This window comes from Dendrobates tinctorius, unplaced genomic scaffold (genome assembly GCF_039654945.1).
Source record: "Dendrobates tinctorius isolate UK_male_01 unplaced genomic scaffold, ASM3965494v1 ptg000093l, whole genome shotgun sequence".
Classification (NCBI taxonomy): Eukaryota; Metazoa; Chordata; class Amphibia; order Anura; family Dendrobatidae; genus Dendrobates; species Dendrobates tinctorius.
Genome location: NW_027361761.1, coordinates 22,189,970 through 22,217,329, shown reverse-complemented (window position 1 = coordinate 22,217,329; position 27,360 = coordinate 22,189,970). Strand labels below are relative to the sequence as shown.

At 43.1% G+C, this 27,360-nt stretch overlaps 1 protein-coding gene across 3 annotated transcripts in view; it reads right to left on the bottom strand.

Annotated features, from left to right (window-relative positions):
- Positions 1-8,071: 8,071 nt before the first annotated feature.
- Positions 8,072-27,360, bottom strand: part of ENPP4 (ectonucleotide pyrophosphatase/phosphodiesterase 4) — a 25,942-nt gene continuing 6,653 nt past the window's right edge. For all 3 annotated transcript variants that reach the window (XM_073586542.1, XM_073586540.1, XM_073586541.1), the window contains exons 2-3: positions 14,082-15,123; positions 8,072-12,209 (exon numbers count right to left, since the gene is read on the bottom strand). In XM_073586542.1, coding sequence (XP_073442643.1) covers positions 11,845-12,209; positions 14,082-15,096 — 1,380 coding nt within the window. In that variant the 5' untranslated portion in view covers positions 15,097-15,123 and the 3' untranslated portion in view covers positions 8,072-11,844. The remainder of the gene's footprint in view (positions 12,210-14,081; positions 15,124-27,360) is intronic.

Genomic DNA, 27,360 nt, shown 5'->3' with positions numbered 1-27,360 from the left:
TCAGTTGTGCAGCGGGGCCTCCCACTTCTCTTTCTACTCTGGTTAGAGCCTGTTTGTGCTCTCCTCTGAAGGGAGTAGTACACACCGTTGTAGGAAATATTCAGTTACTTGGCAATTTCTCACATGGAATAGCCTTTATTTCTAAGAACAAGAATAGACGGTCGAGTTTCACATGAAAGTTCTTTTTTTCTGGCCATTTTGAGAGTTTAATGGAACCAACAAATGTAATGCTCCAGATTCTCAACTAGCTCAAAGGAAGGTCAGGTTTATAGCTTCTCTAATCAGCCAAACTGTTTTCAGCTGTGCTAACATACTTCAAGGGTATTCTAACCATCCATTAGCCTTCTTACACAGTTAGCAAACACAAAGTACCATAAGAACACTGGAGTGATGGTTGTTGGAAATGGGCCTCTCTACACCTATGAAGATATTGCATTACAAACCAGATGTTTACAGCTAGAATAGTCACTTACCACATTAACAATGTATAGAGGGTATTTCTGAATCATTTAATGTTTGCTTCATTGGAAAAACTGTGCTTTTCTTTCAAAAATAAGATTTCTAAGTGACCCTAAACGTTAACGGTAGTGCGTAGATACATATACTTTTTTTTTTTTTACTATGGGCCTAAAACCTAACAAGCAGGTACTTTCTAATAGTTGTAGCTGCTATTTTCTCCATGTAGCTCCATGTAGCTGCACTTCCAGTAAACCAACTTTAAATAATATAAACACTATTTACTTGTAGGTTACCGCTATGTGTAGTGTTCTTAAGGGTGTACGTTGCCTTTTAAAGGGAACCTGTCGTTAGATACGTGGCTCGGTAGCATGAATCAGAGCCGGGCGGTCCGATTGGAGCCAGGAGTGTCTTGCATGTGAACATAGGAAGAAACCTGTCAATTAACTGGAGTGGTGCGGCAAGAACATGGGGGGCAGTCTTGTCTTGACTCTCCCCGACCGACTTATGAAACTATGCTTTCTTAGAAAGCTGCAGCATTCTGAAGAGAAACATACATGGTCTCCAGTGATGATCGAGTGTGATTGGATAAGGTGATATCTGAGCATGCTCAGGTGCTAACCAAGTGTCTTCGACGTGCTCGAAAAATATTTCAGTACCTGTGGCTGCATGTCTCGCGGCTGTTTGATTGGCATAACAGATGCAGGTAATTGCCTGCTTGTTAGACAATCCCTGCATATGTTGCATCTGTCGAACAGTCATGAGACATGCAGCCGCGGGGTCTCAGACATATTATTTGAGCACGATGAAGACACTGGGTTAGCACCTGAGCATGCTCAGTTAACACCTTATCCGATCACCCTCACTCATCACTAATGGTTGCCATTGAGTAGCCAAGCTCCGATTCATGCTGCCCGTGCTTCGGACAGTATAAATTTAATGACAGGTTCCCTTTCACTATTGTATTTATATTTTTTTTATATTTTGCATTGTTTTTAGTATGACTTACAGTAAGGAATAATGATCGCACAGGACTGAAACGCGTCGGCGATGTCTTTTCTTTTTTTACCATTGATATTGCCGCTTGCTTATTTTCATCAATTTTTCGATCATGTTAACCTGAGCATTTTGACATCGACACCCAGTGTGAGCAAGGCTGTAAAATGCCGTCGTTTTACATTTGTATTTCGTGTGCGGATACGTAGCAGTGAGCGCCGCGTCTCGCTTCTCTGTTTACCTATATTGTCTTTAGAATCGGGAAATAATTGTGAGCAGATGGAGCCGACGGCTGTGATTGTTCTGCTCTCTTTAATATCGATGCTTATATTTCAATGACTCTTTCCCCCCTGAAGAAGCCACACGTGCCCAACATGATGACTCGCGGGGAGCGGTGACCACAGGAGGTGGCACCTGGACGTGACTGCATCACAAAGACCAATATTGTCACGGGGGGGGGGGGCTACTCAATCATCATCTTCATGCTCCGTTAACCTTCCTGACATCTTACTGTATTTATCTGACATTGTGTTAAAAACTCCCAAGCATTATTTCAAGCATTTTTTTTTTTTACTGAATATGGATCCCGTTGTGCCTTACGGTGATGCACAGATTTGGTTTCTGGTTCTAAATCTCCCAGAAAATCAAAGTTAAAAAATTGAAATCAGAGGGAGATCCAATTTATGTGAGTACGATACATGGCCACTCATGATGTGACTCGGCAGTAAGGACCCCTCGTGCCTGTATGCTCCCTAGAAAAATGTCTAGGCATGGTAGGCTGATGGTGTCCTCCAGATCTACTCTCAGACCTGGGTCAGGTTATTAGTGGCTCATGGACAGACTGTGGTGCCATTTGGACATGTTGGATGCAGTGATACATAATTTACCAGAGGTTCAGAGTTGCATTCAGGTCTGGAAAAGGTGAATGTCATTCAATGGCTACATGAGGCTGGCAATGTCCTGCTCCATGACCATCGTAGGATCTGACAATGGCTTGGAGTAATTCATAGAATCCTAGAATGGTAGAGTTGGAAGGGACCTCCTGGGTCATCGTGTCCAATCCCCTTGCTCAATGCAGGATTCACTAACCCATCTCAGACAGATGTCTGACCAGCCTCTGTTTGAAGACTTCCATTGAAGGAGAACTCACCATCTGGTACATAAGAGTTAGGGTATCATTGGCCATCATGTGCCTTCCTAATCACTGACCTACCGACAAATGGATCATGCTGGATGATGTTGCAGGCAGTATGACGTTCTTCGCGACGGATCCAGGCTCTTTCATCCGTCAGGTGCTCAGTGTGAACCTGCTCTCATCTGTGAAGAGAACGAGAACCAATGGTGGATCTGCCAATTCTGGTGTTCTCTAGGATTTTGCATGGAGCTTGGCTGTGAACATAAAGATCATTCCAGGACGATGAGCCCTAATGGAAGTTGTTTCTTACGGTTTGGTCAGGTAACATACATCACAAGTAGCACCTGACAGTCTTTTTGCCGGGCTGCAGCAGTGATTCTAATGCTCGTTCTCGCACAAAAGAGCACATACCGGTCCTGCTGCTGGACTGATGACTTACTACTGCCCTGCCAGGTTCTCCTTGTGTAACTTCCCATGTCCCTGTATCTGCTCCCTAGCTCTTGTAACTGTGCAAGGACACATGCACATACAACTAGTGAGAAGGACATGAGCAAAACAAAAGAATGAATCACTCAGGATCACGAGTCACTGTGATTACCACCTACACCGTTTCCTTTTTTTGGGGTTCACTCGCAGTTCCTGTCTAGTGCTCCTGTTAACACTTTCACATGTGCCAAAACCAAAGATTGATTCAGAATTGCTTCTGCTTCACGACAAGACTGATTGAGGTTATATTGTGATATGGAAGTGTTACCTTTGAATATACACTTCCTCTATGTATAAAATATACTATAATATTGCCCCTATATAGAATAATATAACTACTACAATACTGCCCCTATGTACAAGAATATAACTACTATAATACTGCCCCTATGTACAAGAATATAACTACTATAATACTGCTCCTATGTACAAGAATATAACTACTATAATACTGCTCCTATGTACAAGAATATAACTACTATAATACTGCCCCTATGTACAAGAATATAACTACTATAATACTGCTCCTATGTACAAGAATATAACTACTATAATACTGCTCCTATGTACAAGAATATAACTGCTATAATACTGCCCCTATGTACAAGACTATAACTACTATAATACTGCCCCCTATGTACAAGAATACAACTACTATAATACTGCTCCCTATGTACAACAATATAACTACTATAATACTGCCCCCTATGATAAAGCATCCCACGAAACGCGCGTCCAGGGTCTCTCCTAAGGAGTTGTCTAGCACTTGCGATTACTAATATGGGTAAGCTTGCTTAAAGGGCTGGGACTAATTTGTCTGCACTATGCACTTTATGTTTATTTTATGCACTTTTTTGCAGTTATTACTCTAATTTTGTGTCCCAGGTGGGTGGAACTGCAACCATTGATATAGTTCCAACTATTGTATAGCTTCCCCATGACTATTTTCCTCAGGAGTATTTGCGTGGAATCTTGCCTTGTTTTATGTATTGTGTGCCATTTATGTCAATGTATTTAATAAAAACTATTGTTATTTATTTATATTGAAGTCAGCACTCCATTTTATTTCAATTATAATACTGCCCCCTATGTATAAGAATATAACTACTATAATACTGCCCCTATGTACAAGAATATAACTACTATAATACTGCTCCTATGAACAAGAATATAACTACTATAATACTGCCCCCTATGTACAAGAATATAACTACTATAATACTGCCCCTATGTACAAGAATATAACTACTAAAATACTGCCCCCTATGTACAAGAATATAATTACTATAATACTGCCCCTATGTACAAGAATATAACTACTATAATACTGCTCCTATGTACAAGAATATAACTACTATAATACTGCTCCTATGTACAAGAATATAACCACTATAATACTGCTCCTATGTACAAGAATATAGCTACTATAATACTGCTCCTATGTACAAGAATATAACTACTATAATACTGCTCCTATGTACAAGAATATAACTACTATAATACCGCCCCTATGTACAAGAATATAACTACTATAATACTGCCCCCTATGTACAAGAATATAGCTACTATAATACTGCTCCTATGTACAAGAATATAACTACTATAATACTGCTCCTATGTACAAGAATATAGCTACTATAATACTGCTCCTATGTACAAGAATATAACTACTATAATACTGCTCCTATGTACAAGAATGACTACTATAATACTGCCCCTATGTACAAGAATATAACTACTATAATACTGCTCCTATGTACAAGAATATAACTACTATAATACTGCTCCTATGTACAAGAATATAACTACTATAATACTGCTCCTATGTACAAGAATATAACTACTATAATACTGCTCCCATGTATAATATACAGTGGTGGCCAAAAGTATTGACACCCCTGCAATTATGTCAGATAATACTCAGTTTCTTCCTGAAAATGATTGCAATCACAAATTCTTTGGTATTATCTTCATTTGTCTTAAATGAAAAAACACAAAAGAGAATGAAGCAAAAAGCAAAACATTGATAATTTTACACAAAACTCCAAAAATGGGCCAGACAAAAGTATTGGCACCCTCAGCCTAATACTTGGTTGCACAACCTTTAGCCAAAATAACTGCGACCAACCGCTTCCGGTAACCACCAATGAGTTTCTTACAATGCTCTGCTGGAATTTTAGACCATTCTTCTTTGGCAAACTGCTGCAGGTCCCTGATATTTGAAGGGTGCCTTCTCCAAACTGCCATATTTAGATCTCTCCACAGGTGTTCTATGGGATTCAGGTCTGGACTCATTGCTGGCCACCTTAGAAGTCTCTAGTGCTTTCTCTCAAACCATTTTCTAGTGCTTTTTGAAGTGTGTTTTGGGTCATTGTCCTGCTGGAAGACCCATGACCTCTGAGGGAGACCCAGCTTTCTCACACTGGGCCCTACATTATGCTGCAAAATTTGTTGGTAGTCTTCAGACTTCGTAATGCCATGCACACGGTCAAGCAGTCCAGTGCCAGAGGCAGCAAAGCAACCCCAAAACATCAGGGAACCTCCGCCATGTTTGACTGTAGGGACCGTGTTCTTCTCTTTGAATGCCTTTTTTTCTCCTGCAAACTCTATGTTGATGCCTTTGCCCAAAAAGCTCTACTTTTGTCTCATCTGACCAGAGAACATTCTTCCAAAATGTTTTAGGCTTTTTCAGGTAAGTTTTGGCAAACTCCAGCCTGGCTTTTTTATGTCTCGGGGTAAGAAGTGGGGTCTTCCTGGGTCTCCTACCATACAGTCCCTTTTCATTCAGACGCTGACGGATAGTACGGGTTGACACTGTTGTACCCTCGGACTGCATTGCAGCTTGAACTTGTTTGGATGTTAGTCGAGGTTCTTTATCCAACATCCGCACAATCTTGCGTTGAAATCTCTTGTCAATTTTTCTTTTCCGTGCACATCTAGGGAGGTTAGCCACAGTGCCATGGGCTTTACACTTCCTGATGACACTGTGCACGGTAGACACGGACTTTTAGCCTTGAGATTGCTCTTGCTTCCTCACAATTTGGTTTCTCAAGTCCTCAGACAGTTCTTTGGTCTTCTTTCTTTTCTCCATGCTCCATGTGGTACACACAAAGACACAGGACAGAGGTTGAGTCAACTTTACTCCATGTCAACTGGCTGCAAGTGTGATTTAGTTATTGCCAACACCTGTTAGGTGCCACAGGTAAGTTACAGGTGCTGTTAATTACACAAATTAGAGAAGCATCACATGATTTTTCTAACAGTGCCAATACTTTAGTCCACCCTCTTTTTTACATTTGGTGTGGAATTATATTCAATTTGGCTTTAGGACAATTCTTTTTGTGTTTTTTCATTTAAGACAAATTAAATGAAGATAATAATAACAAAGAATTTGTGTTTGCAATCATTTTCAGGAAGAAACTGAGTATTATCTGACAGAATTGCAGGGGTGTCAATACTTTTGGCCACAACTGTAACTACTATAATACTGCCCCTATGTACAAGAATATAACTACTATAATACTGCTCCCTATGTACAAGAATATAACTACTATAAAATACTGCCCCTATGTACAAGAATATAACTACTATAATACTGCCCCTATGTACAAGAATATAACTGCTATAATACTGCCCCTATGTACAAGAATATAACTACTATAATACTGCCCCTATGTACAAGAATATAACTACTATAATACTGCCCCTATGTACAAGAATATAACTACTATAATACTGCCCCTATGTACAAGAATATAACTACTACAATACTGCCCCCTATCTACACGAATATAGCTACTATAATACTGCTCCTATGTACACGAATATAGCTACTATAATACTGCTCCTATGTACAAGAATATAACCACTATAATACTGCCCCTATGTACAAGAATATAACTACTATAATACTGCCCCCTATGTACAGGCATATAACTACTATAATACTGCCCCTATGTACAAGAATATAACTACAATACTGCCCCCTATGTACACGAATATAGCTACTATAATACTGCTCCTATGTACACGAATATAGCTACTATAATACTGCTCCTATGTACAAGAATATAACCACTATAATACTGCCCCTATGTACAAGAATATAACTACTATAATACTGCCCCTATGTACAAGAATATAACTACTATAATACTGCCCCTATGTATAAGAATATAACTACTATAATACTGCCCCTATGTACAGGAATATAACCACTATAATACTGTTCCTATATACAAGAATATAACTACTATAATACTGCCCCTATGTACAAGAATATAACTACTAAAATACTGCCCCTATGTACAAGAATATAATTACTATAATACTGCCCCTATGTACAAGAATATAATTACTATAATACTGCCCCTATGTACAAGAATATAACTACTATAATACTGCTTCCTATGTACAAGAATATAACTACTATAATACTGCTCCTATGTACAAGAATATAACCACTATAATACCGCCCCTATGTACAAGAATATAACTACTATACCGCCCCTATGTACAAGAATATAACTACTATACCGCCCCTATGTACAAGAATATAACTACGATAATACTGCCCCTATGTACAAGAATATAGCTACTATAATACTGCTCCTATGTACAAGAATATAACTACATAATACTGCTCCTATGTACAAGAATATGACTACTATAATACTGCCCCTATGTACAAGAATATAACTACTATAATACCGCCCCTATGTACAAGAATATAACTACTATAATACCGCCCCTATGTACAAGAATATAACTACTATAATACTGCCCCTATGTACAAGAATATAGCTACTATAATACTGCTCCTATGTACAAGAATATAACTACTATAATACTGCCCCCTATGTACAAGAATATAACTACTATAATACTGCTCCTATGTACAAGAATATAACTACTATAATACTGCTCCTATGTGCAAGAATATTACTATAATACAATCTTTTATACAGAATATAAACAGTGGACATACATGACACAAGATTCATTGGTTAAGTTAAATTTTTATTATAAAAAATATATCAGAAAAGTCTGAAAAATTCAAGTGCTTACATCCATTTCCTACAAGTAAAGCTCTTCAACACAGAAAACATGTAGACAATTTGTGCTTCTTCATTCGTCCGTGAAGACATATATCAGGTGTAGAATGAGTAGAACCCCCCCACCATATTAAATATCCCCAGATCGGCGCTTCTATAGGCGCCAGACATTATAGATTCTTTACTGGTAATTATCTCCTATAGAGTAGAATCACATAATCAGGAAGAGACAGAGACACGTAGAGCATCATAGCTGGAGACGTTACTGCTGGTGCCGTCATAGCTGGTTATTTCCCATAGAATAAGTCACATGTAGAATAAGAGAAGGTTCCGATCGATTGCTCGGGGCATTTGCTACAAAATCTAAGCTTTTCACTGTGTGTGGGGAAAAACAGCTCCAAATTGGACTACAAAACGTTAAAAACTAGAAGGCCCCATATAAGAAATTCTGCCAAACTCACAATTAAAAACCAAGCTGAAACTTGTTTTTTTTTCTAATATGTTTTTTTTACGTGTCATAAATTCGGCCAAAAAATCAACTCCAAAATCCACATCAAAAACTGCTTTTTTTCAAAAGGGGGATTTGGAGCGGGTCTGATGCAAGTTTTTTACTCCCAACAAGGTTTTCGAATCGCTTAACTTTCAAGATCCTCGACTCGGCTTTCGATTACCCGGCCTGACGAGAAGTCATCATTCCAGGCAGGCTAATCAAATGCCAATCTGGGAGTCCCAGAAGGTAAGAGTTTTGTAACCAGAGACTACTGACCTGGCCGATGGACCAGAATCCTGTGAATTGATCCAGCCATATTTAACTGTCAAGTCAAAAGATTTCAAAATAAAAAAAAAGTGTAAAAAAACACCTTCAGATATGCGTCAAAAACCATCCGAGATAAAATACTTTAAAAAACCTGGATTCCTTACATGGATTTGTATAGAAATCTACATCTGATTTGTCCTCCTACAATTAGTTCTGTATGAACATGAAAAAAAACTCTTCAAATATTCTTAAAATAATCTTCCTTTTTTTGGGAAAGGCTTAAAAAAAAAAAGCGGGCATAAAAATAGCTTTTTTCCCCCCTTGAATAAGATTCCTATAGATTCTAAAGAGTATTTGACGTGTTATTTTATCTGCTTCAGAATCCTTAAAAAAACCTCTAAAGGCACCACAAATGCAAAAAAGCTCTCCGACGCTCATCGGTAATGGTTGATTTTTGGGTAAAACGCGCGTCGGTGTTTGGTTTACATCAAATTTGGGTTCAGCGCGCGTCGGTGTCGGCTTACATCAAACATACAAAAAAGTTTCTCTTACAATTGACATGGGTTATTTCCCTTTATCATTTGCCCCCATAAAACCACATGGAGCGTCGTAAACATTGTGCTAATCTAGGGACTCAGTTGTACAAATCGTAAACCAAAGTGAAAAAGGTAAGGTGGGATCCAGATTCCCTCCACCGACCTCCCTACCGATGCCAAGGCTGACTGATCTCAACATGCTCAATCCTTTTCAGCTCAGGGGGATAAGATGTTTCTGACCTCAGCTTACTCTGCTCGTGATAAACATTACTGCAATTCTAGAATAGACAGCATATACTTCCCGATATAACCCCAGAGCAGTGCCTTACAGTCCATGGCGCAGATTACCCATAATTCATTCCTATGTGAACATTATATTGTATAACCTGGCGACATACAGTAATTATGTGACACCTAAGGCCGAATCAAGCAGCGGCCAGAAGTGACCCGCTACGAGTCTGTCCCCATTAATCGTCATGTAACCTACAGAAAGTGCTACGTGCTAAGTCAGTGGTCTGCGCGCCTGGTGGGTCTTATACTACAAGTACCAGCATGCCATGAAAGCAGCACATTCTCATACACTTGTCGCTTTGATACAACATAAAGGAAGTGGATGTGGGGGAAAAAAAAGTGTTTTTTTTTTTCTCGGAAACAGCGCCACTCTGGCACACAGGTTATGCCTGGTATTGCAGCTAAACTTTATTTAGGTTACATAGATAAGAATGCTGCTATTTTAGGAAAAAAAAAATGTAATGTCGTTATCAATAATCTATGAATTGCTGCATTCTTTGTATATATTTTGGAAATTGTGTCTGCCTTCCTCTGCTCAGAAGGCCAGCTTGTTTCTAACCAGTGATAAGCTGCAATTCATTCAGACTGACCCAAAAATCCCCACCCATCGGCAGCATTATAAAGCCCCTGTGATATTTCCTAAAGGCATTGAAAGTGTGCTGCCGTAACGGACAGCTCCATCGCTACAACTCTCAGCATTGTCCGGCACGCTTTCTTGGTAGTTTTAGTTTTCCAACAGGTTGGAATTGTCCGGACTGACCGCGGTGCTACGAAAACTGGCAGTGAGACGACGCTGGTTACAGTGTTCTTCCACCTGGTGCTTCCTCGGGAGGAAGAAGTGCGACTGGCAACTTCGAAAAAGGCACTTTATATAAAAAAATAATCAGTATAGCAGTCTAGAGGCGGAATAAATCTATAAATCTGCATAAATCACACACAGGAGAGAATAGGACTAATTAAAAAAGATTAATATATATATATCCTTAAGGGGACTCCCTGCAGTATTCAATAACTACCCATATGGGGCCACTCTGCTTGCAGAGATTCTCCCTCCACAGTTTGTGTAATAGTGCTTGCTCTCATGCAAACGCACACCTCCCGTTCAATGCCGGTCCTAAAGTGCTACATTCAGATCAGTACTTCGGAGCTAGGGGGCGCCATTGCTTCCATTAGTCGCCCCCGCTCCTCAGTCAGACTCCGATCCATTAGGAACTAGCTGACTTTATCTTCTCGGGAGACTCTAGACAAGGCAAGAGTAAGAGTCGTACGTGGCAAGAGTTACAGCCTGTATAATAGTCTTGAGATGCATTCACTACTCTCCGTGCTTCAGAGCTGAAATCCTCCAGCATTCAATGCTCAAATGTGGTGCAAAAGAACAGTCATCATATACAGGACGGGACAAACAGCATTATAAGAGGACAGATATGAAAGCACCGGAGTATCAGCGAACTCGATTGTTCCCAGAAAAAATGTGAATGCAGCTCTGGAGTATAATACAGGATGTAACGCAGCATAAATCATTTAGTATTTCCAAAAGTGACACATCAGAAAAAGATGTTGTATCACTGGAATATACCGTAACTTTATGAAGGGTGGAAGTCTCAGAGGTCCTGAGCATGAAAGGGACGTCACGGTCCCTCAGTGCTGCACAGCAGCGCTCCCGGCCACCCAGCGTGCAGGAGGCTACAGACGGCCATTAAACACGGCTGTGGTTTCCAACACTTGTAGTGGTCGGGAGCGCTGCTGTGAAGGGATTAATGCAGCACTAAATTAGCACTGTGCTCCTTTCCTTTTCAGGATTATTAGGGGTCCCGGAAAAAGGAATGGCACCGACCAGGTATTTTTTGGCAACAATGGTTAGACCCTTCTTAAAATGTGAATCCAACTCAGAAGTATCAAAAAAAAGTGTCATTGTGCCCCATTACGGTTTTTAGTGACATCTCCCGTAAGGGGATGTTCATATGGTGCAGGGTTTTTTTTTTGGCTGCGATATTCTAAAATTGTGCATTTTTTTTGACTGCATTGTTCAAAAATTGAGGCACAAAGATCAGAATTTTAAAAATATAAAAAGGCTCCTAATGGTTTCTGAGTGGAGGAAGGGTTAGATCAGCGGCACCACCCTCACGCCAGACCTCAGTCAATTAAAGGATCGTCATCGTCCTGGAACTGCAGCCGTGAGAACTGGCGGGCGGAGGGCATCTTCTTCTTCAGGAGCATTATTATCACACAGCTTATGGAGGCCAGGACCAGGAGGCCGCCCAGGACGATGCCGATGGCTTCCGGGACCTGGATGCACCACTTGTCGGTCAGCAGGCAGTTGGTGTGGGACAGGGTGCCGTTGTTGGGTTCGGCCTTTAGCCTGAGGATGTGGCACATCATGGGATAGATGTCTACGCTGTCGATGGTGTTCATCTTCACGCTCTTGTGGAAAGCGGGTCCGTGGGCGGCCAGGAAGGGGTGCATGCTCCGAAGGCTGTTGTTATAGCCGTGATTTCCAGCTGAAAGGTAAAACAAAAAATCATCATCATCGGGAAAAATATCATGACGTTTCTTAGGCCAAAGAGTCAGCCGACCAAGGTTCAACCCGTGGCTGTGCATGTCAGTAAAATAACTTGGGGCCGTTATTGATTTTGGCTTTGTATTTAGATTCCTCTACCCCCAGTAATCACAGCAGGATCCTCCTCCTTTAGATTCTTCAACCCTCCTAATCATAGCAGAATCCTCCTCTTAGGTTCTTTTATCCCCAGTAATCACAGCAGAAATCTCCTCCTTTAGATTCCTCTACCCCCCTCCATAGCCACCGCAAGATACTCCTCCTTAGATTCCTCTACCCCCAGTAGTCACAGAAGGATCCTCCTCCTTTAGATTCTTTTACCCCCAGTAGTCACAGAAGGATCCTCCTCATTTAGATTCCTCTACCCCCAGTAGTCACAGAAGGATCCTCCTCCTTTAGATTCCTCTACCCCCAGTAGTCACAGAAGGATCCTCCCCCTTTAGATTCCTCTACCCCCAGTAGTCACAGAAGGATCCTCCTCCTTTAGATTCCTATACCCCCAATAGTCACAGCAAGATCCTCCTCTAGATTGCACTACCCTAAGAAGTCACAGCAGGATCCTCCTCCTTTAGATTGCACTACCCTCAGAAGTCACAGCAGGATCCTCCTCCTTGAGATTCGTATACCCCCAGTAGTCACAGAAGGATTCTCCTCCTTTAGATTCCTCTACCTCCAATAGTCACAGCAAGATCCTCCTCCTTTAGATTACATTACCCTCAGAAGTCACAGCAGGATCCTCCTCCTTTAGATTGCACTACCCTCAGAAGTCACAGCAGGATTTCCTCCTTTAGATTCATCTACCCCCAGTAGTCACAGCAGGATCCTCCTCTTTGAGATTCGTCTACCCCCAGTACTAACAGCAGGAATCTCCTCCTTTAGATTTCTCTACCTCCAGTAGTCACAGCAGGATTTTCTCCTAGCCATACCTCCCTCACAGGCACTCGGCCAATGCCAAGAGACTGCACCTAATTCTGAAAGGATAAAGCGCAGAGCGGAAAATCCAGTTGCCAAGTTTGAGATAAACAGTCAGAAAATATGTGCATGCATATGGTGGGAAGATGGGAGGGCAAGCTGACCAATATTATCTCCTTATCCTAAAAAAAACACCTACCGTACATGTAAATGAGCTGAACTCTCTCCACATATGGTAGATGCCGGCTATATTAAATAAATTTGCTTTAAAAAAAAAAAATAAAAAATGAAAATTTTAAATCATCACTCTTTTGCTCTCCCCCTAAAAAATAAATCAAATAGAAACAATATGTTTAGCATCGCCGGGTCCGTAAAAGTCTGGTCTACCAAATTATAAAATTAATAAAGCAGATCTGTAAACGTCATAAAAACATCACAAAGCAGAGCTGCAGTTATTCCGTCACCCTAACCGCCCCCCAAAAAACCCGATGCAACAAAAACAGATCAAAGCGTCATATGTACCCTAAATCAGTACAGGTAAAACTGTCACCCCTCCAGGCAAAAAGCGCACAGCAGAACCGATAAGAAAATAAAAATGTTATGGGTCTCGTAAAATGGAGAAACCAACCAAGATTTTTTTGAAAAACTTCTGAATTTCTGTTTCTCCACTTAATTGCATTTTTTTGTTAACAATTTCACTGCACTTATATTTTTTTCCCCATTTTTAAACACATTGAATGTTACGATGAATGACGTCATTTAAAACTACAATTTGTCCTGCAAAAACAAAACAAAAAAAACCCCAAAACAAAAAAAATTTTTTTAAAAATTGACTGATCCTCAAAAGATTGGAGGTGTATACAGTGTCCGAGCCATAAGTACAGAGACACAGGTCACGACTTACATGCTACATCAGCGGAGGCGTTCTGCACGATGGTCCAGCCCTCGTTGGCCACCAGGATTATGGGCTGGATGCGGCTGTTCTTCTTGTAGTGGTACTCATCCGGGATGTCTTCTTTCAGGTAGACCTTCATGTGATGGCTGCAGTTTTTCAGCAGGTTGTAAACCTCATTTGTATCACCTTTACGGGGCAATATAGCTGCAACAGGAGTCTGATCCACCAAGGTGTAGTTCCCTCGGCCGATACAATCATCCAGCACAATGACCCTGTCCTTGGAGCACTGGGCCATTCCGTGGTCACTGGTGATTATCACGTTCACCGTATCCCAAAGCTTGGCTTCTTTCAGCTTGGCCACCAAGTGCCCTATGTAGCCGTCCACTGTCTTCAGCACATTGCTCATATTTCCTTTGTCTTCGGGTCCATAATGGTGTCCGCTCTTGTCGGGTTCTTCAAAATACAAAGTTGCGAAGTTGATGGGGTCGTTAGCCCTGGTGAACCAGTCGGTGATGTTTGCCACCCGTTCTGCAAAACTTACACTGGAATTGTAGGGTAAGAAGTTTTTTATGGTGACGTTCTGGATTTGCACGTCAGATCCTGGCCACATGGCGGAACCGCTCCTCCGTCCTGCACGCTGGTTTGTCACCCAGATAGGGGTAGCTTCGTTCCACCAAACCGGGTTGGTCTTGGAGCTGAAGTTGTCCACAGTGAAGGTCTGGTTAGTGTCCTTGTCATACATGGAGTTGGCCACAATCCCGTGGCTCTCGGCATATAGACCGGTCACGATGGAATAATGATTAGGGAAGGTCTTCGTGATGAAGACATTCTTCACTTCTCTCACCAGAACGCCGTCATCGATAAACTCCTGCAGGTTAGGCAGCGAGAAGTTCAATAAATAGTCCGCTCTGAAGCCATCAAAAGACACAAGGATCAGCCGGGGGTAAGAAGTGTTACCAGAGGGTTCTCCAGAGCACATAGCGATGCTATGCAGCAGGGTGAGCACCAGAACCAAGAAATTCATCCTGAATATTCTTCTGGAGAACAGTATCTGGAAAGAAAACAGAAATCCACAGATTATAAAGATACAGAAACAAAATGAGGACTCTATTCAAGATGGCTGACATCCTAATCTATACCCATTCTATATACACAGCTCACACCACATAGACTCATTCTAGAAGCTCAGCTCACGTTTATTCATTACATCATTTGTTCATGCTAGTTTCCTGCTCACACCCAGCACATACAAATTCTAGATGCCCAGCTCATCCATTACATACAGATTCTAGATGCCCAGCTCACCCATTACATACAGATTCTAGATACCCATCTCATCCATTACATACAGATTCTACATGCCCAGTTCACCCATTACATACAGATTCTAGATACCCAGCTCACCCATTACATACAGATTCTAGATGCCCAGGTCACCCATTACATACAGATTCTAGATGCCCAGGTCACCCATTACATACAGATTCTAGATGCCCAGGTCACCCATTACATACAGATTCTAGATACCCATCTCATCCATTACATACAGATTCTACATGCCCAGTTCACCCATTACATACAGATTCTAGATACCCAGCTCATCCATTACATACAGATTCTACATGCCCAACTCACCCATTACATAGATTCTAGATACCCATCTCATCCATTACATACAGATTCTACATGCCCAGTTCACCCATTACATAGATTCTAGATGCCAAGCTCACCCATTACATACAGATTCTAGATGCCAAGCTCACCCATTACATATAGATTCTTGATACCCAGCTCACCCATTACATACAGATTCTAGATGCCAAGCTTACCCATTACATACAGATTCTAGATACCCATCTCATCCATTACATACAGATTCTACATGCCCAACTCACCCATTACATACAGATTCTACATGCCCAACTCACCCATTACATAGATTTTAGATACCCAGCTCATCCATCACATACAGATTCTACATGCCCAGCTCACCCATTACATACAGATTCTAGATGCCCAGTTCACCCATTACATAGATTCTAGATGCAAAGCTCACCCATTACATACAGATTCTACATTCCAAGCTCACCCATTACATATAGATTCTTGATACCCAGCTCACCCATTACATACAGATTCTAGATGCCCAGTTCACCCATTACATACAGATTCTACATGCCAAGCTCACCCATTACATATAGATTCTTGATACCCATCTCATCCATTACATACAGATTCTAGATACCCATCTCATCCATTACATACAGATTCTACATGCCCAACTCACCCATTACATAGATTCTAGATACCCAGCTCATCCATTACATACAGATTCTACATGCCCAGTTCACCCATTACATAGATTCTAGATGCCAAGCTCACCCATTACATACAGATTCTAGATGCCAAGCTCACCCATTACATACAGATTCTAGATGCCAAGCTCACCCATTACATACAGATTCTAGATGCCAAGCTCACCCATTACATATAGATTCTAGATGCCAAGCTCACCCATTACATATAGATTCTTGATACCCAGCTCACCCATTACAGATTCTAGATGAGCAGTTCACACAAACGTTACATACCCATTTTAACGACACAACATGCAGATTATTCAGCTCCCACACATTATACACCATTTCTAGATGCCCAGCTTACAGTTATTTAATAGGTAACTAGAACTCCCCACTAATACAACAGATCTCAGCGTTCCTTGACGATCACAAACTATGCTGGAAGTTTGACAAAAGCTGGAAAGACACTGGCTACATACTACTATTGTGCAGAATGGGAAACGGGAAAAGAAAGTGTTAAAACCTCTTTTACAGCGGGACCACAAACCACTGATAAGCACCATACATGAGTAACAGGAGCAACAATCTGCTGTATTACCATCCAGTTATGTCAGGTCTAAAGATCCGTGAAGACCGGCAAAACCAGACAATCAGGAATCGCATTCCGTACTTGGTTACAAATGAAAAGTTATAACGAGAAATTCCAGTTTACCAGATGAAAGAACCAAGACATTATCCACCGCAATTAGGGACTGTGTCATCAGAAAGATGCCTGAATCTTAAAAATTAAATTTAACATAGAAACATACAGTAATTTACATATTTAATGTTTTCCAGCTAAATAAAAAATAAATCTTGCAATTTTTACGCTGCCCACTAATCCTGATGCTATGACTGGTACTACCTGTTCTGAACAGAAAGCTACATGGATGTGGTCTATAATAGACTGACAGGAGGAGGAGGTGAGCTGTGACCACTGGGACAAAGTCACTGGTAAAGTGCTTGAAGGGAGAAACATTTCACCGAGGCTATTGGCTTGTGATTTGAAACCCAGAAGCTTTACTCCAGCATACTAAGAGTAGAGAGGGGTTAAGCAGCCATTTTTAAGGGCTGGGTTTTTGTGGAGAACCATAAAACGGGTGGGAGGTTGTTCACCTTATCTCCACCCCACAGTGTGGTCTAGGATTCAAGTAGTCGGCATTCTGAGGCATTCAGTGGGTCTGGAGAAGCTAACTCCAGAGACGTGTTTGTGCTAAACTGAAAGGTGTGTTTTGCTAACCCTGAGAGGGTGGATCCCCGCAGGCCTATGATCTCTGCTATAACATTTTGTTTTGTTTTCCTGTTTTGCCCAAAGGCACAATGGTTCATGCCGCATGTCTACAATAAACCAGTGAAGGACTTAAAGAGACAGAGTTCCTGTATCTACCTCCGTGTGCAGCTGATTGAGCTGTTCTACCACACCACCTATTGTGAAGTGTTATCTACTGTATATAGAGGTGTTATCAGTCATTGTACAGGTGGAGGAGGTGAGCTGTGACATCACCTATTGTGAATGGTGGATCCTTTTTTTCATAGATGATACAGTATTATTGCTGTAACCTCACTGCTGTTCTTACAAAATTGTACAATCATATTCCAAAATCTGGCACCAGGGCCTTCCAGAAGAATGGAGAATGCTATATTAGCATTGAAGGAACCTTTAAATGTCGGTCCATCATTATGAAATGCAATGGGAAGTTTGGATGAGCTCGCACAGAATGTATTTTACACCACACCCCGAAAACCACTGACAGCACCACGCCTCGTCACCTGTCAACAGCTCCAAAAGTGCTAACCTACAACCTCTGCTATAAAGACTACCGTCTGTGATACACACAGTGACCACCAGAAATTAGAAAGCAATGTGAGCACATCAGGTGCCAACTACCAAGCAATGAGCGCACATCAGGTGCCAACTACAAGAAAGCAATGAGAGCACATCAGGTGCCAACTACCAGAAAGCAATGACCACACATCAGGTGCAAACTACCAGAAAGCAATGACCACACATCAGGTGCCAACTACCAGAAAGCAATGAGAGCACAACAGGTGCCAACTGCCAGAAAGCAATGACCGCACATCAGGTGCCAACTGCCAGAAAGTAATGACCGCATATCAGGATCCAACTACCAGAAAGCAATGGCCACACATCAGGTGCCAACTGCCAGAAAGCAATGACCATACATCAGATGCCAACTACCAGAAAGCAATAAGCGCACATCAGTTGCCAACTACCAGAAAGCAATGGCTACACATCAGGTGCCAACTACCACAAAGCAGTGACCACATATCAGGTGCCAACTACCAGAAAGCCAGCGACCACACATCTGGTGCCAACTACCAGAAAGCAATGACCACACATCAGTTGCCAACTACCAGAAAGCAGTGACCACACATCAGGTGCCAACTTCCAGAAAGCAGTGACCACACATCAGGTGCCAGCTATCAGAAAGCAGTGACCACACATCAGGTGCCAGCTATCAGAAAGCAGTGACCACACATCAGGTGCAAACTACCAGACAGCAGTGACCACACATCAGGTGCCAACTACCAGAAAGCAATGACCACACATCAGGTGCAAACTACCAGAAAGCAATGACCACACATCAGGTGCCAACTACCAGAAAGCAATGACCACACATCAGGTGCCAACTACCAGAAAGCAATGACCACACATCAGGTGCCAACTACCAGAAAGCAATGACCACACATCAGGTGCCAGCTATCAGAAAGCAGTGACCACACATCAGGTGCCAACTACCAGAAAGCAATGACCACACATCAGGTGCCAGCTATCAGAAAGCAGTGACCACACATCAGGTGCCAGCTATCAGCAGTGACCACACATCAGGTGCAAACTACCAGACAGCAGTGACCACACATCAGGTGCCAACTACCAGAAAGCAATGACCACACATCAGGTGCAAACTACCAGAAAGCAATGACCACACATCAGGTGCCAACTACCAGAAAGCAATGACCACAAATCAGGTGCCAACTACCAGAAAGCAATGACCACACATCAGGTGCCAACTACCAGAAAGCAATGACCACACATCAGGTGCCAGCTATCAGAAAGCAGTGACCACACATCAGGTGCAAACTACCAGACAGCAGTGACCACACATCAGGTGCCAACTACCAGAAAGCAATGACCACACATCAGGTGCAAACTACCAGAAAGCAATGACCACACATCAGGTGCCAACTACCAGAAAGCAATGACCACACATCAGGTGCCAACTACCAGAAAGCAATGACCACACATCAGGTGCCAGCTATCAGAAAGCAGTGACCACACATCAGGTGCCAACTACCAGAAAGCAGTGACCACACATCAGGTGCCAACTACCAGAAAGCAATGACCACACATCAGGTGCCAACTACCAAAAAGCAATGACCACACATCAGGTGCCAACTACCAAAAAGCAATGACCACACATCAGGTGCCAACTACCAAAAAGCAATGACCACACATCAGGTGCCAACTACCAGAAAGCAATGACCACACATCAGGTGCCAACTACCAGAAAGCAATGACCACACATCAGGTGCCAACTACCAGAAAGCGGTGAACACAGCACCGCCATACACTATTATACCTGTTACACGGCTCTGCAACGTTCCTGCCGTCAACCTACTTCCTGCTGTTTATTTCCGGACTCAGGTCTCATTACAGCGTTTGCTCAGATTTAGAAAAGAGGAAGAGGCTTTACCACAATAATTCAGGTCAGCAGAGCATTACACAGAGACGGGGGAATATTGAGCACTGGATATACAAGGTGACGGTGGTGATGCAGCAGGGAAGAACAGTATCCCCCATATGATGTAGGAACAATGCGCCCCACAATGCACTGCTTTTTGGTAAAGGGAAGCTGGCGCAATACTGAATTTAGTCAAGATGTGATTGGAGAAGAAAATGCCACAAATAAAGAATATTTAATGCAGATATTAACCGTAAAATTTCATTTATATTCTCCAGCTGAAGTGATCTGACTAATAGCATGAAACTGGTTGTAAGGCCGGTTTCACAAGTCCTGATATTTCCAGTACTAGAAAAACCAGTACCGGAGGTATCAGTGCTCGCGTGTGTAATACTTGAGGCATCCGTGTACCGCATCAATACCACATGTACTGGCGCCAGGGATGCAGAGGTACAGTTAGCGCTGTTCCCGAGTGCTGAAGACTGCTCGCATCATTATCCCCTGCTCTGCCAGAAATATCAGGGGAGAATAATGACATTTATACTCAACTGAGTATATTCATCACCTGCCGCCTGTGCTATCAATAAATAAAAACGGCGTGGGTTCCCCTGTATTTTTGATAACCAACCAGACAAAACTGACAGCTGGGGGCTGCAACCCACAGCTGTTAGCACTAGCAAGAATAGAGGGGTCCCCACTCTATATTTTAATAAAAAAATATGGAGTGGGGTCCCACCCCATTTTTGGCAACCAGCCTTGCTAAAGCTGACAGCTTGTATTCTCAGGCTCGTAAGGGGTCATGGATATTGACCCACTCAGCCTCAAAATAGCAGCCCGCAGCCACCCAAAAAAGCACATCTCTTACATGCGCCAATTCTTGATCTTTGCAGGGCTCTTCTCACTTGCTCAGTAGCGGACGCAAGTGGGGTTGATGTCACCTTTGTATTGTCTGGTGACATCAAGCCCACGGCTTAGTAATGGAGAAGTGTCTATAAGACACCTATCTATACTAATCCTATAGTTATATGGTAAATAAAGACACAGCCATAGTAAAGTATTTTATTAGAAATAAAACAAAACACACTTTTTCATCTTTACTTAAAAATAACAAACACAGTTATACTCACCTAAAGCCTAATTCCATTGAAGCCAACATCTCCTGTAATAAAACAAAAATAAAAAACAACAATATCTCTCACTTGTCCGTCATTCTGTCCCACACCGTAATCTATGTCTGGGGGATAAATAGTTTTCAACCTGGACAGTGCCAAGATGCGACCGTCCGGGCTGAGAACCACCGATGAATGAGCTTCTGTGAGCACAGCCTCAGTGACATCACTGAGGTTACCGCTGGTCACCAAGAAGCCGGCGGAATTCTGAATTTAGCCAAGATGTGAACGAAGTAGAAAATTACTCTGGGCTGAACTGCAGTGAACTCAGCACTATGAGAAAAAGTCACTGAGTTCACCGCAGATCTTTGATCAGCAGCTCATTCATCAGTGGTTCTCAGTCTGGATGATCAATAATGATAAATTATTGCTAAAAGCCCAGGATGGGCTGAAAAGTCTATGGAGTTGCTTTGATTGCAATAAAACAGCTACTTCTCTACACTGACATACGCACAGACCTACTGTATACGCTTGAATGGGTCAGCGTGTGACGTGTGAAAGAAGCCTAACGACACTCCCTAATTCTTTCACATCGGGGCCTTTACAATCACTTGGAATACACATCTCCCTGAATACCTGGTGTGATGAAGGAGCAGCCGCCATCTTAGATATGGGGCCACATGTCTGAGCTTGGCATCCATTTTGGTCTAAGTTCAGGAATTACAGGCAGCTAATGGCTTCTATACCCCCAGGTGCTGTGTACTTAGTAAATACAAGCAGGATTTAGTGTTCCAATGCTAAATAGCCAGGGCCATTGGTGTGATAATGAGGATAGGCCCAAAACAGAGCTTCAAAGCTCAGGTACGGAGCCGTGCCAGCAGGGGGCCGGAAAAAAGCCTAGGGCTTCAATTAGAATGTACCTGCTAGCAGACGCAGGAATATACATCCTTTGTGTGTCCCAGACGCTTTGGCTCCATCCTAGGAGCATGGATTAGCCCACCCTCTGACACAGGGGGAGGAACCTAGCGTGTTTAAGAACTAGCAGCCCCTGGCAGATATTCAGTCTTTCACACAGAAGATCCAGACGATGACGATCTAAGAAGGACCTGGGGACAGACCTGCCGAGGGGAGCAGCGGCCCATGCTTTGGGGGTCTGTCCGGCAACTAAGATTCTTGTACCTGTGGACTGCAGAGCTCCCCAGCACCCACATGACCCTACAATCTGGTAAATTGACCTCCAGCTTAATATCTTAAGTCTTGTACCCTTATTGTTATATCTTTTCTCTGACTGCAAATTTACTGTATATTTCTGTAATTATCTAGTGCGCCCTTAAGGCAATTAAACTATAAACTTAATCTTGGGCTGATGCTTTTACTCTGATCACGAATCTTTGAACCCCCAGCGGGTAACAGGACCTCCTCCCCGGCGACCATTTGCTCTAGGTGCAGTTCCCTTACTGACCTGAGAGACAAAGGGGGCGTCGGAGAGCTGTGCCTGTGTAGTTACGTCACGGTGGTGACGTGGGAGGAACGGGTCTGTGTGCGTTCCTCCACACCTGGTGTATGCCACACCTGACAAATATACGAGGCTGTTATTCAGGTACAAGGTCCAGTAAAGTGAGGGTGAGAATGACAGGCGATCGCTCCGCATTTACAGTTAGGTCCAGAAATAATTGGATATTGACACTAGTTTGGGTATTTTCGCAAGATATAGTTATAACAATCTGGGTTTAAAGTGCAGACTCTCAGCTTTAATTTGAGGGTATTCGCATGCTAACTGGAGAAAGGGTTTCGGAATTACAGCCCTTTAATATGTAGCTGATTCTTTCTCGAAGCACCAAAAGTAATTGGATCAAAAGCTTCTTTAATGGGTTTTCCCCTCATTAACCCCTTCACTCCAGGAGCTTTTTTCGATTTTTCGTTTTTCACTCCCCTTCTTTCCAAAGCCATAACTTTTTTATTTTTCCATCTATATGGCCATGTGAGGGCTTATTTTTTGCAGGACGAGTTGTACTTTTAAACGACATCATTGGTTTTACCATGTCGTGCACTCGAAAACGGGAAAAAAATTCCAAGTGCGGTGAAATTGCAAAAAAAGTGCAATCCCACACTTGTTTTTTGCTTGGCTTTTTTGCTAGGTTCACTAGATGCTAAATCTAACCTGCCATTATGATTCTCCAGGTCATTACGAGTTCATAGACACCAAACATGTCTATGTCCTCTTTTATCTAAGTGGTAAAAAAATTCAAAAGTTTGCTATAAAAAATAAAAATTTGCGCAATTTTCCGAGACCCGTAGCGTCTCAATTTTTCGTGATCTGGGGTCGGGTGAGGGCTTATTTTTTGCGTGCTGAGCTGACATTTTGTAATAATACCACTTTTGTGCAGATACGTTCTTTTAATCGCCCGTTATTGCATTTTAATGCAATGTCACGGCAACCAAAAAAACGTAATTCTGGGGTTTTGAATTTTTTTCTCGCTACGCTGTTTAGCGATCGGGTTAATGTTTTTATTTTATTGATATATCAGGTGATTCTGAACGTGACGATACCTAATATGTGTATGTGGGATTTTTTTTTAATTTTATTTTGATTGGGGCGAAAGGGGGGTGATTTGAACTTTTAGGTTTTTTTGTTTTTAAACTTTTTTTTTTTTTACTTTTGGCATGCTTCAATAGCCTCCATAGGAGGCTAGAAGCATGCACAACCCGATCGGCTCTGCTACATATGGGCGATGAAAACAAAAAGCACAAATAAAAAGTAAAAAATAATAAACTACAAATAATGCATAAAGGTAATAATAATAAGGGTATTTAGTAAACATAATTTTGATCAAAATAATGTACAAGCCATCCCACCACGTCAAGGCAACCCTTGTGGGACAGTCCTACTCTAGTATTTAAAACCTTTTCACTTGCCAAGTGACGTGAATGTGAACAAGGATCGAGGGACTGACCCACTAGTAAAAGCATAGGCCAGGTTTCAAATACTAGAGTAGGACTGTCCCACAAGGGTTGCCGTGACGTGGCGGGATGGCTTGTACATTATTTTGATCAAAATTATGTTTACTAAATACCCTTATTATATTATTACCTTTATGCATTATTTGCAGTTTATTACTTTTTACTTGTGTTTTTTGCTTTTTGTTTTCTCTGGTTAATGGTCGTATGTTAATATGCACTTACATTGTGCATACACATTAATTTATTTTCTCAGGTCAGACTTCAGTTTTTTTTATACATATGGGCGATGAGCAGATCGCCCATATGTAGCAGATCGCCCATATGTAGCAGATCGCCCATATGTAGCAGATTTATTGCTGTGCTTTGAGCTCAAAGCCATCTGTCTGGAACATAGAGGTCTCTATGAGACCTGTGGTTGTCCAGGCAATGTGACGCCGACCCCCCATCACGTGACGGGGGTCGGCGATGAGCTAATTTCCGGCCCGGCGGCCGGAAATGCAATTTAAATGCCCTCTGTCAGCTTTGACAGCGGGATTTAACTAGTGCAGGTGGATTACGATTCTGCTTGCGCCTATTGCAGGCACATGTCAGCTGTTCATAACAGCTGACATGTCGTGGCTTTGAGGCGAGCTCACTGCCGGAGCCAACCTCAAAGCGGGGATCCTTACCGATGACGTACTATTCCGTCATCGGTAAGGAAGGGGTTAAAGGGAACCTGTCACCAGGTTTGGCCGATTTAAGATGCGGCCACCGCCTTTCAGGGCTGATATGTAGCATTCTATAATGCTGTACATCGGCCCCCAACCCAAACTGGAAGAACTGAAAAATAACTTTTATTATACTCACCTGTGGGGCGGTCCGGTCCAAGAGGTGTCACTCTTCTTGGTCCAGCACCTCCCATCTTCTTGCAATGCAGTCCTCCTACTTGGTTCGTGTGGATGACACGACCCTGCATCATCCACGCAGTCTGCTCGGAATCGACTGCACAGGCGCACTTCTCTGCCCTGTTGAGGGAAGAGCAAAGTACTGCAGTGCGCAGGTGCCGGGAAAGGTCAGAGAGGCTGTCATGTCCGCCATGTCTATTATGCTGCAAGTTGCCTCGAGCAGTGTGCACGCGTGCCTTATCTCATGGCTGCACGCTGTTGCTGGGTACTAGTAGTGGGAATGTGGACAGGGCAGGAGACATTGCCGGACACACATCAGGGGATCAACTGACGTTACTGAGCCGCAGTAACACAGGAACAAGCGTTGATTGTGCAGACGGCACTTTTGAGCTGCAACTGCCGGTGTTGGAGGAGAGGGTAAATACTAGAGACAGTGGAGCCAGAGGCCTAATTGGAGGACAGTTAAAATCAGTAGTAGTCTACAACAGATATAAAACTTGATGAAATTAGGCCTCAGCCTACACCCAGATTGACCCTGGGCTCCAACACCGCCAGTTGCTGCTCAGAAGTGTCTTCGGCACAGGTACTCCCTCCTGCCCAGCCTGGTTCCAGCACGCCTGCTGTTTCCGGGTAGTGTCAACGTCACTTTGCCACCAATACATTGTCCTGTCATGTTGCGGTCGGGTTAGCTGAGTCTATGGTGCCTGCAGTTTAGGTGCTTCCTATGTGGGCTGCGGGTTCTGGTAATAAAGGCTGGTTCCATAGTGCAAATAGGACAAGCACCCCCTGTAAGGACTGTGGGTTTCGGTAACTGCGGCCAGCTCGCGGCCTTGCAACTTTGTTTTTCATGGGTACCTTCTGCTACCCATCCGGGTTCCAGCACCTTCAGCTGGTTCTTGGCAGTGCCTTTGGCTGAGGTGCCTCCTTCTTGGTATCCGAGTTCCAGCAAAGTCTGCTGGTCTTTGGTAGTGCTTTCTAGCACAGGTACCTCCTGCTTAGTAACCGGGTTCCAGCACCGTCAGCTGGTCCTCGGTAGTGCCATTGGCTCTTGTTCCTTCTGCTGCCCCTCCGGGTTCCAGCACCGTCAGCTGGTCCTCGCTAGTTCCATTTGCTCTTGCAGCTTCTGCTACCCATTCGGGTTCCAGAACGTCAGCTGGTTCTCGGCAGTGCCTTTGGCTTAAGTGCCTCCTTCTCGGTATCCGAGTTCCAGCAACGTCTGCTGGTCCTTGGTAGTGCTTTCTAGCACAGGTACCTCCTGCTTAGTAACCGGGTTCCAGCACTGTCAGCTGGTCCACGGTTGTGCCATTGGCTCTTGTTCCTTCTGCTGCCCCTCCAGGTTCCAGCACTGTCAGATGGTTCTCGGCAGTGTCTTTGGCACGGGTACTCCCTCCTGCCCAGCCTGGTTCCAGCATGCCAGCTGTTTCCGGGAAGTGTCAACGTCACTTTGCCACCAATACGTTCTCCTGTCGTGTTGCGGTCGGGTTAGCCGAGTCTATGGTGCCTGCAGTTTAGGTGCTTCCTATGTGGGCTGCGGGTTCTGGTAATAAAGGCTGGTTCCGTAGTGCCAATAGGACAAGCACCCCCTGTAAGGACTATGGGTTTCGGTAGTTTTTCATGGGTACCTTCTGCTACCCATCCGGGTTCCAGCACCGTCAGCTGGTTCTCGGCAGTGCCTTTGGCTTAGGTGCCTCCTTCTCGGTATCCGAGTTCCAGCAACGTCTGCTGGTCCTTGGTAGTGCTTTCTAGCACGGGTACCTCCTGCTTAGTAACCGGGTTCCAGCACCGTTAGCTGGTCCTCGGTAGTGCCATTGGCTCTTGTTCCTTCTGCTGCCCTTCCGGGTTCCAGCACCGTCAGCTGGTCCTCGCTAGTTCCATTGGCTCTTGCAGCTTCGGCTAACCATCCGGGTTCCAGCACCGTAAGCTGGTTCTCGGCAGTTCCTCTGCCTTTTTGTACCTTCTGCTACATTTCCAAGTTCAAGCTTTTGGAAATGGTTTTTGTTTATTACCACTCTGGATCTCCATGACGACAACCCTGAAGACGACAACCCTGAAGACCACCCCGAAGAAGACCAAAAAGATGACCCTGAAGAAGATGACCAAGAGGACAAAGAACATGAAGACGACCACCAAGATACAGAACAACAAGAGACAGAAGACCAAGAAGCAGAAGAACAAGAAGCTGCAGAACAAAAAGCAGAAGAACATTAAGCATAAGACTAAAAATCAGAGCAAAAGATATTATCTAAATTATAAGCAGAAGACGACTAAGCAGTGTATAGGGGTGAGTCCGT